This window comes from Pholcus phalangioides, unplaced genomic scaffold (genome assembly GCF_987345545.1).
Source record: "Pholcus phalangioides strain wild (caught in Gottingen) unplaced genomic scaffold, Ppha-v1.0 ptg000015l_1, whole genome shotgun sequence".
Taxonomy (NCBI): Eukaryota; Metazoa; Arthropoda; class Arachnida; order Araneae; family Pholcidae; genus Pholcus; species Pholcus phalangioides.
In genome coordinates this window covers 67,372,861-67,390,778 of record NW_028301608.1, presented here as the reverse complement: position 1 = coordinate 67,390,778, position 17,918 = coordinate 67,372,861, and the positions used below count along the sequence as shown (strand labels likewise).

General features: G+C 37.9%; 1 protein-coding gene across 1 annotated transcript; it reads right to left on the bottom strand.

The window, feature by feature from the left end:
* Positions 1-20: 20 nt before the first annotated feature.
* Positions 21-17,515, bottom strand: LOC149076575 (hydroxyproline dehydrogenase-like). The gene is made up of 10 exons (XM_089244162.1): positions 16,702-17,515; positions 11,545-11,735; positions 8,333-8,459; positions 6,746-6,841; positions 6,122-6,205; positions 5,612-5,758; positions 5,324-5,499; positions 5,079-5,183; positions 1,458-1,546; positions 21-332 (listed from the first exon to the last, which is right to left on the bottom strand). The coding sequence occupies exons 1-10, from the start codon at positions 17,134-17,136 to the stop codon at positions 148-150; spliced, it is 1,635 nt and encodes a 544-aa protein (XP_089100288.1). The 5' UTR covers positions 17,137-17,515; the 3' UTR covers positions 21-147.
* Between the last annotated feature and the right edge of the window lie 403 nt (positions 17,516-17,918).

Below are 17,918 nucleotides of genomic sequence, written 5' to 3'. Positions count from 1 at the left end.
ATGATCTACTTACTACAGGCTGAAAAAATATAAATTTATTGTAAAAACTGATATGTCCATTCATCATAAAATATATAATTTTCCAATTCATTTTGTGGTGCATGCATTTTCAATGAAGTTTATTTTCATATTAGAGGAACAACTTTTTCAACTGATAGTTCTGTGCCTTGATTTGCTTAGTCGTAACTTCATTTCTTTCCATAGTACAGTTTTTTCATTTCTTGAACCTGCAAGAACTGATCTATTTTCTATGGCTCTTCTTACCAAGTATGGCAAAACCTCATCCAATGTACCGTAAGGAATTGATTTGTATACAGCATAACCTGAGATGGCTTCAAAAAAAAAGAAAAGAAATAGAAAATAGAAGAGTGTTACATGATTAAATTGTGTCTGTTCTGAACTGTCTTCAGCTGTAAGTAACTAATCATCTAAAAGCTATGAAACTTTGGAAATATCTTAAGGGATGGGGAGTAAACTGGTAATAGAATAAATACATAGGTTCCTGTGGTTCGCCACTAGAGAATATTTTCAATGTAAATTGTGTTCGTTTTTTGTAGAAAGGTGACCAAACTGCTCAAGTTTCATGGCACAGTATCTAAACTGTATTGTAACAATAAGTTTCACTTATTGTCTTCCAACAGAACCATCGCCATCTCATTCCTTCAGTAAAGAATATGATGCTGACTTTACAAGAACATGCTTTGCTGGCGAAATTCTTTCATTGGAAATGGGGTTATTGACTGGAAGCCATGCTGAGATTCATGGTAATGTCCCTCCCTTCTCATTGGAAGAGATGTAAATGTGCAGACTTTCTTTGCCCTTATCTATTTATCTTTTCAATGAAATCCTTGCAGATAAATGCTTATATTCTAAGAAAGTGACATCTAAAGCCTTCAACATTTGCTCAAATTGCATCTATTCAAAAAAAATCAATTTGAGGATAAGACTATGTAAATGCAAAGTGATGTAAGTATCACTGTACTGTGTGGATCGAAGATTAGAAGTGAGAATATATGATGACATGTTGCCTTGAAAAAGTCTAGAACTTGAGCACAAGACTACAGCCACAAACAGCATTTTGCTGTAAAAATGCTCACTAGTTTTATTTGTTTCAGATTCTTCATCTTTTTCTAGATTTAATATAAAAAAATATTCAATGAAAATGTTGTTTTTGCTCACATTTGCACATGACTTCTTCCGTCAAGACTACACTTGGGGCTTGACTCCCTTTCTATAAAGGGCCACCAATGTTTACATCAAGAAATTTATGATTTCATTTCCAAATGAATGATGTGTATAGTATCTTTTGACATAATTTGAAAGATGATTTTTTTTTTTATCTTTCTTGGTTTATGCAATTTCATTCATATCCGAAAATTTTTTTAAAAAAGAGGCCTGGTTGAGAGAGAGAGAGAGAAATGTTTATTGATTCCTGTAGTTAAAAAAAATCCACTTACCAAGGGGATAAGTTATGTCATCACTCATTCCATACAGTTGTCCAAAACTAACACCACCTCTTTGTTGATCAATTCCAAATTCTTTCATTCTTTGAAAAAAAAATTACCAACTAATTATGATGAAAAAAAACAAAACATCCCATTAGAAACAGCTTAAACTCATGCTCAGACAGCATATTTCCAAGAGCAGTATTTCTGTTAGCAGTTCATATAAGTAGCATGGGCGGGGATACGGGGGGGGGGGCAGCATCAAAATTGAAGTCGACAGATCTAATGCATATATGTATAGATGAATAGACATCATCATCTTGCCGCCCCCCCCCCCAGCAATAATGACCATGCTCCCCCAGACTTCCAAGTCTATCTCTGCCTATGATAAGTAATACTACAAAGATTCCAGTCTAGGGGTCCTGCCCTACATGTGGGGAGAGGCATGATTGCGCCATGGCTTTTGATTGTAATTATGCATCTCAATTCATTTGATTACACAATGAGCTTGTTGAATGAAGCGACGGTCTTAGGGCAGTGCAACCTGTGCACAGGGCTCCTAATAATAGGAGGCATCGGAACAAGTTGAAGGGTTACACGTAATTGTAAAACATAATTTTCTTTTTTGGTACTTTAAAATTACCGATAGATGGACAAAAATTAAAAGTTTGGATGTATACAGTTGATTTTTTAGGAAACGAATATCTATGAGCAGTACACCTATACACATACAGTATATACCGCTTTCGTTCACGATAAAACACGCACTTGAACTCTTTTGGTTTGACAGCTTTCTTCTTTTGTTCAGTGAAAAATAAAAAGAATGAAGGAAATCTCCCTCCACATCGTCCATTTTTTCCCTGCGTTTCATGCACTTTGGCACCCCAGAAACACTCTTGAAGGGGCATCAAATCTGAGGTGCAAGGGCGAAAAAAAATTATGCCATATAAAACCGCATCACTACAAAGCAATTAAAACAAGTTTTTTTAATTAAAACAAGTTCTCTTTTTTTATTGCAGGGAGGTCAAGGGCACCAAAAATGGGTCCCACACTGGTAGAGATTCTGTCCCGAGTCTCCCCCAAATGCAAGGCGTGTGTGTGGACTGAAAAATTCTAACTAACCTCACATACACAACTTAACACCTTTTCGGAGTTTCGTGGGGCCTACGTTTTAGATACCCAGGCTCCGAATGAAGCAGGTGCGCAGTGATGGTAACCTCTTCCAGCAAAATTTCCCTCAAAAATTTCCCTTTTTACTAAATTTTTCCCATGCATTCCGAAAAATGTGCTGCCGTCTAGCGGGGAAAATATGTAATCACGTATTTTACAATAGAAAAGTATTGCACTGCATTAATTTTTTTATTTTTTTCAAAAAATTCTTTTGTTTGATGAACTCTCAAAATTTCCCACAAATGCTAAGAAATTTCCCACTTGGACAAATTTTGGCCAATTTTTCCCACGTTCGTGGGAAAAATTGGCCACAAAAGGGGCGTATGAATAGGCTGACCATATTTCCTCGAGAGAAATACGGGACATTGCGTTTCCAAATACGGGACATCGCCAATTATCGCCAAAAACAACGCCAAAACCAAACAAAGTTGCCAAATATTGTTGAAATTACGGAAAAATCCCATTGGCGGGAAATGATGCAAATTGCAGTGGATTACAATGTATTCCACGAAAGACAAACGTTCAATCAAATGTGGGAGATTAATATTCTCATATATAGTTGTAATTATCGTAAAATAATTTATGAGTTGAAAAATAATGTCAATCTTTGACTTCAATAAAGAATAAAAATTCAAGTTGGCTTCGTGCAAAATACGGGAAAAATCGGGACACTTTTGCCAAAAAGTCGGGACGGCCAAAAAAACAGAAAATACCGGGACTATCCCGGGAAATACGGGACGTATGGTCACCCTACGTATGAAGGAAACCCTTCTTTTTCGTTTCAATGAACTGACTTCGTCTCTTTCAAGCCAACTTGGAAGAAAGGGCGGGGCAGGCGCGGAATCGGGTGGGTGTTGAGGACCCCCCCCCCCCCCCACCAAGAGCCCGATAATATAGGAGAATGAATTTGTCCCGTATTTCACGGTACAGTAGTGACTAGCAATAAATCGCCCCCTCCGGCACATCCTGGATCTCCGACTGGCGCCGACGGCTAGTTTTGCACAGGGCGCCACGTGGTCTAAGACCGGGCTTGGTTGAATGAAATCGATCACGATTACAAACTATCACGATGAAGTCTAGCAAATAGAGTTAAAAAAATTTACGACCTCTTATTTACGTTATGAATCTGTATGACGCAATACTTGAAGCTATATTTGGGGTCATTCAAGTATTACGTCAGCATCGGGGGGGGTTTCGGATTTGCTAACTTTTGATGACAAGGGAGGAGGGGGGGGGGTTGAAGGTTGCTTACGTCATCAACCACCCTTTTGAAGATATGAAATATTCTAAGCTGCTGACGAAATTTAAATACTTTTAACTAATAAATATAAATCAGTAACTTTGTTGAATGATTGAAAAATGGGCCCGAGGGGCTCCGCCATAGAAGTTGTATACCAAAAAGGCGAGGCAAAAAATTTCGAAAACCGCTGCTCTACGCGAAGAGGTATAAAAAAGCTGATCTTTTTGGCTTCTAACGGGATTTAATATTTCAGTTCGATTTCAAAAAGTCTGCAACCCTCAATTCAGGAAGAATTTTACTTTCGTTCGTTGTTTGGCATGTAACTGACAGTTACAAAAATGACACGTCACAAAAATTCAAAACGTTATATCTCATTAAATATTCGTCTGATCCCAAAACGGAAAGCACTTTTCTGTATTAGTTTTTCACAAGGAATCGCGCGATCGATGATTACCACCCTGTATTATCATACATTGGAAAGTCCCTTTATCCTGGAATAACTCGCGAACCGTTGAACCTAGAAAGCTTACTTCCAATTAGAAAAAGTATTCAAATAACGCGCAGACCTCACATATGTGTCATTCATATTGCAAGGGGTTGTATAGTTATCAAAATGGGAAAAAAAATTATTTAGTCACCCTGTACTAAGAAATCCAATAAGAGAAAATTATTTCCCTGTCTCTCCTGAGCCCAACAAAAAAATTTCATGTTTCTAAGTGATTCATTGAAATATTTGAATTCGAAAACCGCTGAAAATGAAGAAAAAAAGAACAGCAAATGAAGAGTAGAATGAGCTTTGTTTATGTGGTTCTTTCCTTCATTTTCAGCAATTTTTTGAATTCAAATATCGGAGAATATTGCACTTAGAAACGTGGCTTTTTTTTCTTTTTTTGACATCAGGAGAGACAGCAATAACTTTCTCTGATTGGGTTTTTTAGGACAGGGTGACCAAATACATAGATTTTTTTTAAATTTGATAACTATACAAAACTATGCAAGCTCTTGCAATATAAATGACGTACGTGGGGTCTACACGTTATTTGGGTACTTTTTCCGATTGGAAGTATGTATGCTTCTAGAATCAACAGTTCGCGAGTTATTCCAGGATGAAGGGACTTTCCTATGCACCCCGTATACGCAATTTCTAACGGAAACCTCCTAAATTTACATTTTCCAAGAATTCGTAGAAAGTTTGAAAAATTTATGAAATGTTTTCTACTCACTTTTTAATAGCCAATTTAACACTTTCTGCATTATGTGAAGCTACTATGAAAACTCTTTGCTTTGGATGAGTTCCCCTTATTTGCTCCAACAGGTATTCCAGCACCCTTCAAATAAATAAATTCATGAAAAAAAACTTAAAATATGGAGTATCAATAAGGTGTAGGAAACATCGGCAGAAAAAAAAAGATAATTTATTGGCCTATTTTTAAATTATTTCCCGAAGAAATTTGTATAACGTGTTTACTTGTTGTAATTGTTGTTTGTGCAGTCGTAATCGTCGCAAACTTTGCATTCCGTTTCCAGCGATTGCGCTCTGTCTCTTTCTTGTTGTACGTACGCGCCTCGGACTAGTTTAGCACCAAAGTGAACGCCGAGTTGATCAGTCAAATTTAACTGTTTGCGGACCTGATCAAACGCGTCCTACAGGAGAAAAAAATATGCATTTACACTGAAATTGTCTAGCATTAACGGAAAACTCCGCATTTCACGGAACAGAATATGTACGGTAATGTATTTATACTCAAAATATTACCTTAAGATAACACTGGAAAGTATTCCATATCGTGGGAGAATCCCGGTTGTAAATGTCTTGCATCGCTAAGGTCAGCAGACTCAGGCCGGAATTCATGTACGTGTATTCGGCGTCAACTAGAATTTTGATTCCTCTGGATTTAGCTTCCTGGACAACAAAAATAATAATTAACAATCAAAATAAGCTCGTTGATTGATCGACAGGTATTATTTTAGCAGATTTAATGCTCCGATTCTTTCATAAAAATAGAAAAAAAAAAATTATTCTTTCTAAAATATGTTTTGCTTAACGTTTTGAAGTTACCGAATTTTTTTAAACGGCTGACAGTTTTATACTGTATTGTGTTCACAAAGCTGTATAAGGATTTATTTACAATTTTATTTTATTTTTGTCAATTCGATTTTCTCTGCTTCTGATTTGAGAACGGAATGTGGGGGTGTTTTACGATAGTATTCGATATGTCGATGAGGTCCATTACAACGGCACATATAATGATGATTATCTACTTACTTGCCCTATCTTCTTCAAGCGAGGAATAGCTGCTTTGAGAGTTTCGATGTCTTTCTCTTCCAGTGACTCCCTCAGCTTTTCAAACTTGAAATAATAAGTACAATTAAATGAGAGTTTGGTTTGATAACTATAACGGATATATTGACATTTCTTAAAAAATAATGATTAAAGGTACCAGATAAACGTATTTCGCGAAAACAAAACTTAAAAATTGAGAAGATATCACTATACATACGTAAGCACAATGTTATTCAAAAAAATAATTTTAAAGAGTAAATATCACTCCTCTTGTGGTGTAGTTTTGTAAAAAAAGAGAGGTATTTTTTTTAATGAAAAACAGAGAAGTAACTACGTATTATAAAAAAAGAAATTACTTTAGTACTTTTTACTCCTCAATGAAATTTGAGGGGTAAAGTTTAATTTTTTATGTGTGAATCGTGTATTGGCGAACACTATATATGTATTCAAACTGCCAAAATTGTTTACTACATTATACAAATGCAGAATTTGATAGAATAAGCTATTTTTTTAACCTCCTTTGAAGTTGATAAATATAAACGTTGTAAAGTAACATAATTGGACTAAATTTTCGTACTGCACATTGAATTTAAACACGCGTCTTACCTTGAAGTCAGGATCATCATTTAAAAAACTGCGTGATATTTCTCTAACCAGTTCCAGCTTCTCATCAGTACTGTCATAAATATCTGCCAGTTTCACCTGTATAAGGTATCAATAAGATCAGAAAATTAAAACTTCTGTCTTCTGTCCATGAAACTGTATTGAATTTTAATATAAATATGCATATGGTATATATATTGCCAAAAGTCTGCAATTTTTTGGAGTTTTCATGTTTTCTCGAATTCCTAGAAAAAATACTGGGCAAATCGTTCTGAAATTCCGGTCACGTAAACTCTATGCTTGTACTCAAAATTCCCAGTGAAAATTTAGTCACGAGTGCGTTTAGGGGACTGGCAAAAAACTAAATAATAAAAAAATGTTTTTGATCAACCCGGTGTGATAAAAAAACTGCAAATGATTTGTAACTTTCACAAAGTATTAACCAAACATTATTTTATCAACATTGTACAATACTTGTGTACATTTGCGTGAGAATAGCACGTATATTCATGAAGATATAAATGTTTTCTATAAAAATATTCCAATTTTCATCGCACGTTTTTCGCTTAATAACACCCGGAGTTTTCAATCAATTTTTGTGAAATTCGCAGAAAATCTGCTACGATACATCAGATACCACGTATAGAAATTTAGAATTCGATAATTCCTTATTCAATGCAATATGAGTATTTTATTAAATAATTTTTAATTGCACATGTGCAAAAAAAAAATTATATTTTATTTTTTCTTAATTTTGTAGCCAGATATATAAATGCAACTTATATAAAAATTCTAGTTTTGGATGATAAGGGATTTTTTCCCCCACAGATTATTTGTTCGATTATTTTCTGTCATTTCTTTAGGTTTCTTCATTTTGACATTACACACGCGTGTGTGCGATGTTCAATCATTTCCCTTACATAGCATCAGACACGTCTTCGTTCATTCGCATAAAGCCGTGGGCTAATTTCTGAAACAATAATACTGGGCTTTTATCTATTCCATCTGAATGTATGAGACAAAGAAATGAGCTGACCAAATCACAAATGGATGGGGACACCTGCGAACCCGACCGGGTTGTGCACATAGTGTAAAATAAAAAAGATCTTCAGTACCTAATCTTCTTGTAAATTAAATATGAATGCAATGGTCCTTCAGTCTGTTTCAGCCGTCGATCAGTTATTGTCTTTCATATAGTGTTTCTTGAATGTTTTATGAAACTTATCTTTAAATTTTGGACCATACCTGGAATTTGGGTCCAATGGGAAATCACGTTTCTTCTAACGAAGATTTCGGCTTACGAATGTGATACCGGAAAGGATTATCCTCGTTAGCTGAGATATCATTGTATTCTTATTTTATTTTTTCATGTGTGTTAAATGGAGGATTAACTGATCCGTAGAAAATGGTTTTTGTTCACCGTAGCTTCTGACAAGTTATTTTTTTAGTGCAAATATTCCAAAATACAGCGATTCATTTCAAGTTGAGATCAAATGCTTAAAAACCTGTTTGTTACAAAAATTATTAGTTAAATCTTCCTTTTTTTAATTAACGAAGAAGAAAAAAGAAAACGAACAAAAGTATCCACACCACAAATTCAGCAGGTATAATACCAGTCATCTTGAGCTGCATCATCGGTGATGGCGTATCTTCGGCGGTCGCCAATTCCATGCACTCGATGATGCGAGATGAGTTCGAATTGTAAATATCCTCCTTCCTACAAAGAAATATATTTGTTATTGATTATGTAATTACCAGGTGCCTCTCCTAGTATGATCTAGGAGAGGCATAACTGGAAAAAAAAAGTCCGCCCGTTCCATTAATCAGTTGACAGTGACACTGAACCTAACGAATTTTTTAACATAACGCCGAGAAGATTCACTTCATAGGGTAAATACTTTCGACCCAGAGCCGTATTTGGAATTTAAATAGCATTTAGATCAGGCCCCGGCAACCTACGACCCGCGGTCACCGAGTGACCCATTACATAATTTCAAGTGCCCTACTTGAGTTCTGAAAATAAAGTATAATACTTTACTTCTTAATACACACATTTTGGTTGATTTTGACTCGCAGCCAAAAAAATGTCCCGACCACTGATTTAGATCATGCATGCTCAACCTGTGGCTCTCGGAGTCATCTGATGTAGCCCGCAACCTCAAACTTAATTTCGTAAAAATGAACTAAGCAGCACCACTTACATTCCCGGACCACTTTAGGGGCCAGTGGCGTATTTACAAATGTATTGTGACTTATGGCACTGTTCTAGACCACCTAAGTGACCAGCCGCACATCCTCAGACCACTCAAGTGACCTGCGGCGTATTCCCAAATCACTTGAGTGGCCCCCACATCCTGAAGCAGGGCCCCTAGGCTGGGATCTTTTACGGGCCCCCCGACCAGACTTTCACGGGGCCCCCTTTATGATGAATTTATAGCATGAAAAAACAAAAAAATGATTAAAATCCTCCCGAGCCCCAGGACTGGAGCCTTGTCAGCCCACCCCTTGTGGGGGCCATGCCCACGGCACATGTAATAGATCACCTAGATTATTTCACTTCCCACAAAATTATTCAAATTATTCATTTGTCTCAAAATTGATGACCCCCTTTTCACAAAAATAAGGAAAATTTTCACAAAAACAGGAGCTTACAAAAAAATCAGGACAGACGCCTGCTCATGGGGCCTGCAATACGCATTTAAACCTATGAAGTAGCCCACACTCTTCAAAAGGTTGAGCACCCCCGATATAGATTCGCGAGGGTGGGGGGGGGGGGAGAGAGAGAGAGAGTGAGACTTAATATTTTATAGTGACGTCTTAATTCAGAGGCGTGCACAGGGAGATGCTCAGGGAAGCCGTGCCCCCCCCCCCAAATCGGCAAAAAATTAGAGAAAAACATTAACATATCGGTGAAGAAATTGAAATATCGAAAGAAAAGACCCTTTGTATGTTAAATCGACCTATTTTTGTTAATTTAAATGTTTTTTTTTAATTGTCGTAACAAAATTTCTCGGGAGGAAAAATTTTGCCTCCAAAAAAAAAGGTCGATCCTGCCTACGCCCCTATCTTAACTGGAATGGGCAAATATCCCAGACTTAAACAGGGGTAGCAAACTATTATTGAAGACTTTATTTATTCTGAAATTATCTATTTATCACTAATTGTGAATTTTCATTAATTTACAGTAACTATGAATATTTTCTGAATCCCTGGTGTATCATTTTTTTCTTCAAAAATTCTGAAAAGTACATAAATTAGTTCCTCTCTCTCAATTCTGAAATTACTTTCCACAATTCTGACATTCTTCCATTAACTATTGAATTCTCACCAATTATGAAATTAAATTTCTTCCACTAATTCTTGAAATTTTTTCAGCATTTCTGTAGTTATGTTTATTTTTGTGTGTGTGTGTGTGCGCGGGGGGGGGGGACGCTAATTTTTTCTCTGGCAAAAAACTTTAAAATCAGAGTCCCCCCTAAAAGTTTTTTGGGATCCGGGTCCCTTCGAACTTGCTAAGAAAACCCTATTCATTTAACGAATGCACAAATTAGATCTGAAGAACATCTCAAACTTCTGAAGCTGTCTTTGGTCCGCAGGCTTAGTTTTTGTAACTGTCTTTTAATGTTCAGTGGTTATTTTCAAGGAATGGTTGGTGGGGGCCACGGCAAAAAGAATTGCCGGCCCTGGCAATTGACTCCTGAACTGGATACCAACAGCAATTTATGCAATTGTCACGGTATTTGCCAGTTTGTTAAATGCACCACTTCTATTTCTGTTAAAATAACTGTAATAATAACCCCACGCTATGGAATATTATTTATCGTGGGGATTCAAGATCGAACCCCATTCACGGATTAGTGGTGGTCGACAAAAGTTAGTTTTATGTGGTTTTCCAACTTCGAGGTACGAATAGGAGCCGTTATCCCACTTGCAAAAAATCACTTCGCAGAGAGCGGGCAGACCTTCAAGATGATACTTACATAAAATAAAAAATGCAAGCATTTACCATGTTTACTTTAAAATATGTAACACAAATGGCAGCACCAGCAAACACACGAAACAAGCACATCTCTAACAACATAAATACGTTAGGGCCATGCATATACGTACACTCACACAACACGTTCCGACATGTACCGATTCCTTAGGAATTCCGCAGGGGAAGGTGTACGAGGTGCATGTTCGGTTCTATAGTGGCAGTTGAAAAAGTCTCTCAACTGAAAGCAGCCAGACCTCCAACATCGCAATCCAAGCATTTACCACCTTCACTCCAAAATATGGATGACAGATGGCAGCCCTTTTATAACACGAATCATGCATAACTTTGACGATATAAATGCTTTAGAGCCATACACAACACGCGTTTCGGCGTGCACCGATTCGTTAAGGTGCGTCTACATGCGCACGCTATTGCGTTGTTCTCGAGTAGTTTACATGATTTCGTATCTATGTGTACGGCTGAACAAAATACTGTATCTCTAGCCTAGCAACACGCACACTGGACGAACGTCAAACTTGGGAGAATCCGCCGACGATGGATAACAAAGGAGCTTGCATTGCGTCTCTTTGATTTTGTATAGCCAAGGCTGCGGTCGGAACCGGGTTGTGCGTGGTGGGGGGGGGGCAAAACCACGGCGTCAGAGCAAGTATAATTAGCCCATGTAGACGCGCCCTTATAATTCCGGTGAGGAATGTTTATTGCGAGGTCTGAGATGCTCGTACAGTTAGGAGTAATAGACTATTATCTGTAAAATCACGCAAGTTCAAGAGCAAGCAGAAAGGCCTATGTATTATTTACGTACTTCTCTGGGTCACCAATGTCTTCTTCCATGGTAGCCGCCAACATCGGCCTTATTCCTACGTCGGAAAGACGGCACATGCAGTCCTGTATCTCCCTGTGGGTCTCGCCACCGACGAATTGTTTGTAGAAAGTCGGCTTGACCAGCATCCTCAAGCCCGGGCGTCCCAATAACCTTCGAGTCCATTTGAAGAGCTACAAATTTTAAGAAACAAGTAGAAGAAAAACACACGTTACACATTTTGTAATTTTAAAACATAAGAAATGTGTGAAAAACGAATTTTCTTTCTTTTAATTATTATTTTGTTTTGAACAGAAATGTTTCAACGAAATAAAGAAAAATACATGCGTTGAATAGAATTCAAAATACAAAAATAAGGTTATTATGAAATATATATCAAAAACCTCAAGGAATAAACACCTGTCCTTTGTGCTGACGCTAATAAATGTACGCAAGAAGACGAAAATTGCGTATTACAGACGTAAAACTCGTTTTTACCTCGAGAATCGCAGTTAGATCTCCCTACTCTCCCACCTCCACCTGATCCATTTTATAAACAAAGGATTGCATACGTTGTAAAAGAAAATAATGAAATGAAACGTGACCCGGTGGTTATAAACGCGCTTTTCCAGTTGCAGAGTACCTGTTCATGAATGATGTTTGTCATTAGAGAATGCGTCATTTAAAAAAATTATCATACTCATGTCTATTATGGTGTAATATTATTATAATCATTATTATAAATAATAGTAATGATTGTATCTTGTGATAATGACGATACTTGTATGATCGTTATTTGTCGTGTTATGTAATCGTATGTGCAGAAGCGCAATTAGTGGGAAGCAGACAGCTCTTTTGCCCCGGGCGCTGGACGAGATAGGACGCTGCTGAATTCTCCCTCTAGCCCAGTGGTTCTCAAACTTTTGTCACCTGCCGCTCCCTTACTCTATTTATGGCTGTCTGTTCTATCTGCGGCTCCCCTGAATAGTTTGGTGGATATTTTCCGATAAAAAAAGAACCACTTCAAAACATAAATAGGCATACAAATCAATATCTCCAGCTCACCGCTACGCACACTTTGAGACACTGCTCTAGCCCAAGTGTGCTCAACCTTTTGGAAAGTGTGGGCCACTTGATTGGTTTGAAAACGTGCCGCGAGCCACTTAAATGACCTGTAAATGCACCACAGTTGACTTAAGTGAACTGAAAATATGCCACGGGCTGCTTAAATGACCTGGAAATGTGCCGCGAGCCACTTACGTGATCTGTAAATAGCTATGGGGATACCTTCTACATTACGCAAAAACTCATGCTTTACAGCCCTGCGTAATTATTATATCCACTTTTTCACATAATGCAGTATCTATTATAAGACAGTGACTATCTTCAACAGCTGCGCTGGTCCGCGAACCGGTGCCGGTCAGCAAAACATTTCAACAAATTCATGTAGCCGTTACCTAATTTCCGAGCTAATTAACAAAATAGTCTACATTCGTGTATTTTTTATCGGTCCTCAAATTTTTTCTATTATTTATGTATTTTTTTTTTGCCGGTCCTTAAATTATTTACGCCGGGGTTTCGCAAATTATTTCTATTTATGTATTTTTTTCTAGTCCGCAAGCTATACCTCTCATTTCCGCAAATAAAAGCGAAAATTTCCTCTGTCACCCAGGGCCAGTATCCATATATTAGAAACCCCCCTTCCCGTAATTTTTAACGGTAAAAGAGTAGACTGGTTTGCCGTTCCTGGTCCAGAGCCCTGTTTACCAGACAACCCCCCCCCCTCCTTTAGTTGCGGCCGTGTCTGTGGTATAAAAAGGTTGAGGAACACTACACAACACACACATTTTTTTTTTTACTATAATATAATATACTACATATATAAGAAACGTGCGAGGTATTTTCTCAGCAAAAATTCTATTTCTAATTGTAATGTTTTATCAATTCAGTTTTTCGATTCCCATCGACAACACCCTAATAGAGTTTTGCGAGAAGTCTCAATAGAGGGAGGGGGGACCATATTTCCAGTTTTTATCGAAATTTTCAAAATTGTTTAACCATTTACTACACCGGAGTCCGGTGACCGGACCTACACGTGGGGGGGGGGGGGGATTCGGAAATTTCGCCTCTGACATTTCGCCCCAGGTGCGTTTCGTCTCCAGACTGAGTGAGTGACTGTATTAGTCACCGTATGTATGGCCAAGTGAGTGGTCATATGAGTGACCAAGGGACGGTATGTGTGATCAAGTTAGTGACCGTGGGAGTCACCATACTTACTTGGTCTTATACGGTCACATACTGTCACCCACTCATACGGCCACCTAGCCACTCTCTTGGTCACTCATATTGTCACTTACACACCCACTTAGTCTTATGGTCATTCACGCATAGGGTCACCCACCTACTCACTTGGTCACTCACCCAATCACTTTATCACTCACACAGTGTATCGCTTAATTGGTCACTCACACGGTCAGGGAAAGAGAAAGTGAAATATTAAGGGTGAAATTTCCGTGGGGGAGATACAGACAAAGTTTCTACCAGAAATGATTTTAAAGCTCTGAAGCTTCAAAAAGCGGCATTTTAAATTGAAGCAAACAAATTGATTGAGGGTTTTTTAATCCTTCAGGGCCATGCAATCCAACCTCGCGTGCGTCTAGCATGACACATCGACAATTGTTCGTTCGGCAGCCGTTCTGTCGCCTGCATATCTCCATTCAAGCGTTTGATTACCGTGAGAACGTCACAAAAATGCAGAGAATATCGGCGAAAAGCGTAGCGTACGACGTAATCAGTCCATAGAATTGTAAAAAACCCGAGTTTTTTAGCCAAAATGGAGAAAATTGAATGTCTTTTTTCCCCACAACCTCAAAATATCTAATTTAAACATGCATGTGCATCATTTATGTGCACATCTTATATTATGTCTAAATATACATTTTTGGTGCATGTTAAACTATGTATTTGATTAATAAAATTGACCATACAACAAGGGAATAATTGTTCACACACAAACACACCCACTTCTGCATAATTATATCTGAACCTTGAGTTGTATGCAGAACTGCAGCAAGAGGATTGTTTGCGGTAAAATAAATGAATTTGGATAATGAAAATTCTGAGAAATCAGGATGGTGCCTTAATTTTTTTTTTCTCCAAATTTTTCAAATCCCGAAGAAAATGTATCCAAACGTGTCCTGATCCGTCAAAAATAAAACCTTTAGCTATGTAAGCAGAACCATTAATTTTTTTTTTTTTAATCGAACCCAAACTTTCAGGAGCTGAAGTCACATGCTTCTCTTTTTCTTGAATTCCTGTTGAAGAATATCCCTGCTTCATTAAATTAAATTCTAAAATATTTTTAAAAGAGCAGTAATAATTAAAAAAATTACTATCTGGTTAAGAGGAGGAGATAGCAGTCATTCTGAGGATTCATTACTCTGGAGGTGTTTTCCACTTGTCCAAATTAGAAATTTTTGCCAACTTAAAACTACAGAATAACTTGAATTATCATTAAACACAAATGTCAATAACATTATTGTATATTAATATCACTTTATACAAGACAACCTGCCATGCATAGCAACAGACCTGCAGAAAGTCTTCATCTGGCTGACGATTTTAACAGGCCAATTTTCAGGGTTTATGAGCATCTTGAAAAATCAAGCTAAGGCTTATTTTCTGTTTAGGCCTTATTTTCGGGAAAATTATACTTTTTTTTTGTTTCACTTGAAGGTGTTCGTTACCAAAATGTTCAGTTTAAGAATCCCACAAAGTTATTTTCTTTTCGTTATGAGCTAATGTTACGTTTGTCTCTTGATATTTCAGTTATAAAAGTCTGATGTACCTGTATGAAACTTATAAAAATGTAATGCAAAAACATGTAAATATTTTTTGAATGAAAATTCAGTTTACATACATTGGTTTACTTCTTCACAGAGGCTTCAATTTATTTATACAAGGATTTGTGTGTGTGTGTGTGAAAAATTATTGTGTATTATAAATAAGCAATAATTTCTTTGGATACGTTTATCACATATCAGGTATAATACATATATTACATATCTAAGTTCAAGGTTACATTTTCTGTTTGCGGTTTCTTGTAACATTTTAATATGTGAATCTCGTACCTAAATGCTTACATAAAAAAAAGGTAGTCAGAAGAATTATATATAAAAGTGTTTTTGTGATTCCAAGAAATTATTTATCACATTTCTGCTCCCAAAAAAATCTCTTAAAAATACTTCAAAATATACATATTCTAAACACTGTACTATGAAGCAATTTTTCGAATTTAAAAAAAAAACAAAAAAAACCTTAAAATAAAATTTTAACCTGAAAGCAACATATTTTCTTCAAAAACAAAATTTTCCACAAAAAACCCGATTTCCCCAAAAAAACCGGCCCCCCCCGGGGGGGGGGATGGGTATCTACCCGGAGAACAAATAAGAGACAACCCTGAACCAGTCGGCCAATCACTCAAGACACCACTGTTGAACATGCCCCGAAGAAATTAAGATGCTTCGAATGCTAAATTCGTAATTTATTATTATTCGACTAAAAGTTTTCTCATTGATCATTGATCATTTTTGTCGCACCACGGTCATTTTTCTGCACACGAGTGCTAATTAGACCGGGACCTACAATTTATTGCCGATTCCGAACGGCAGGCTTGTTTTTTATACTCATCGAGAGGTTGGTGCGCTAACCCCTCGATGGGGGACTCCCTGCGGTAGCAATTTTTTGCTGCGGTCAAGTCGCCGTTTTTTGTTGTACCCCTGTGTCAAGAAAGTTTTCTGACAAGGACGAAAAGTTTTCTCATAAACTAATATGAATTTGTAAGAATTTGGTGATTTGATAACCAAGCCCGGAGCCATAGCTAGAAATTTCGTTCAGAGGGGGACCACTTCCATTTCGGGGGGGGGGACCAAAGTGATGGAACAATAGATTTGGCCATCTTTTTCCCCTTTTTTCGGTCATTTTCTCACATTTCGGGGGGGGGGGGGGGGGTGAGATTTGGGGGGTCTGCCCCCCCCCCCCCCCCCCCCCGCTACGGCCTTGTTGATAATTATTCTGGAATAACGAACTCATCGGTTGTCAAAGTTTGCTGCAAAGGAAGAAAAAAAAAGAATTGAAGGGGCATTTTTTTAAATAACTTACGGTGAGGCTGTTGTTGACGAAAGCGTTCACACCACACATTTTGAGTATACAGAGCGCCCTGACAAGTTCCCAAGTGGTCTTCCTCCTGAAGGCCTCCGAATGATTTCCGAAATCGACGTCGTAAAGGGCATTCCTGTTGCGTTGCAGCGTCGTGATCTCTCCCGTCTCGTTGTCCCTCAGATCGACAGATACTAGCCTAGTCGCGGACTCCTTCTTGGGAACCTTCGGCGGAGATGACGGTGACCAGGAACAGGAGGACATGTTCTCGTCCTCTGCTCTGCTGCTGCCTAATGACTCCTTCCGAGTTGATACTGATCTGCAGAAAACAACAGCGACAGGAGCAGCAGCTGATTCAAACACGCGACTCTTACGCACAGGATGTAGTAACCTTGAACGACACTGGCTTATCACCTGCACTAATAATAAAGAATCCATCCCCTCGGATCTTTCTCTTCCCCCTCTATATTTTCTCTGTCAGTTGCTGGACCGGTTTGTTCTGTTTGCTGGTGTATAATAAGAATTCTCTGAGACCCGATAATCAAAAAAAGAACTCTATGGGGTTTTTCCTCCATCTGATGATCTTCGAGAGACGTTCCAGAGAGAAAAAATGTACGCATAAACATAGTGTTCTTTCTTTCTTGGAATGCTTTTCTGCGAGAAAAAAACAAAGAAGCAAACTGCTGAAGATGTGGCAGGGAAGTGGGGGAAGTGTCTGACTCTCAATGAGAATCTGTCTGAGGGTGCTTGACCACCCCCCCCCCCCCACCTCTGCAACCCAAGAAATAAGACGCTGCTCAAAAGCTCCATCAAAAGTGACGAGGAGGAAATTAAAGCAACTTTATCATCCTTGATAAAGGAAGTGGAGGCAGAGGAGGGCTCAGTATTCCATGGAGTAAGGTCATGACCTCGGCTGATAGAGATAATGTTTCATCTACTTCAGAGAAAACACCAAAAAAAAAAAGGAAAAAATCTAACTTGTCTGTTGCTACCCTCAAAGGGTTTTGGATTTTGAAAATACGTATGTTTTTTCAGTACATATTTGCAAACAATTTCCTATGCAGGAGGAACTTAGACCCTTGGTGTCATCCGTTCAAATATCCATATCATATGGGTCAGCGATAATAATAATCGGGAAACGCTTCTACAAGGAGTTCCTTCTATTGACCCTTTCTGCGTTATCATAAATGGGACGTGAAACGACACGAGAAAGTAATTAG

What these genes read in the sequence shown, in the direction of transcription:
- LOC149076575 (XM_089244162.1), bottom strand. Translation starts at nt 17,136, where the DNA reads ATGGATTCTTTATTATTAGTGCAGGTGATAAGCCAGTGTCGTTCAAGG. An exon ending in TTATACCTGCTGAATTTGTG is followed by an intron (nt 6,842 to 8,332) that starts GTGTGGATACTT and finishes TACCTTATACAG; the next exon opens with GTGAAACTGGCAGATATTTA. An exon ending in CTTTCCAGTGTTATCTTAAG is followed by an intron (nt 5,500 to 5,611) that starts GTAATATTTTGA and finishes TTTCTCCTGTAG; the next exon opens with GACGCGTTTGATCAGGTCCG.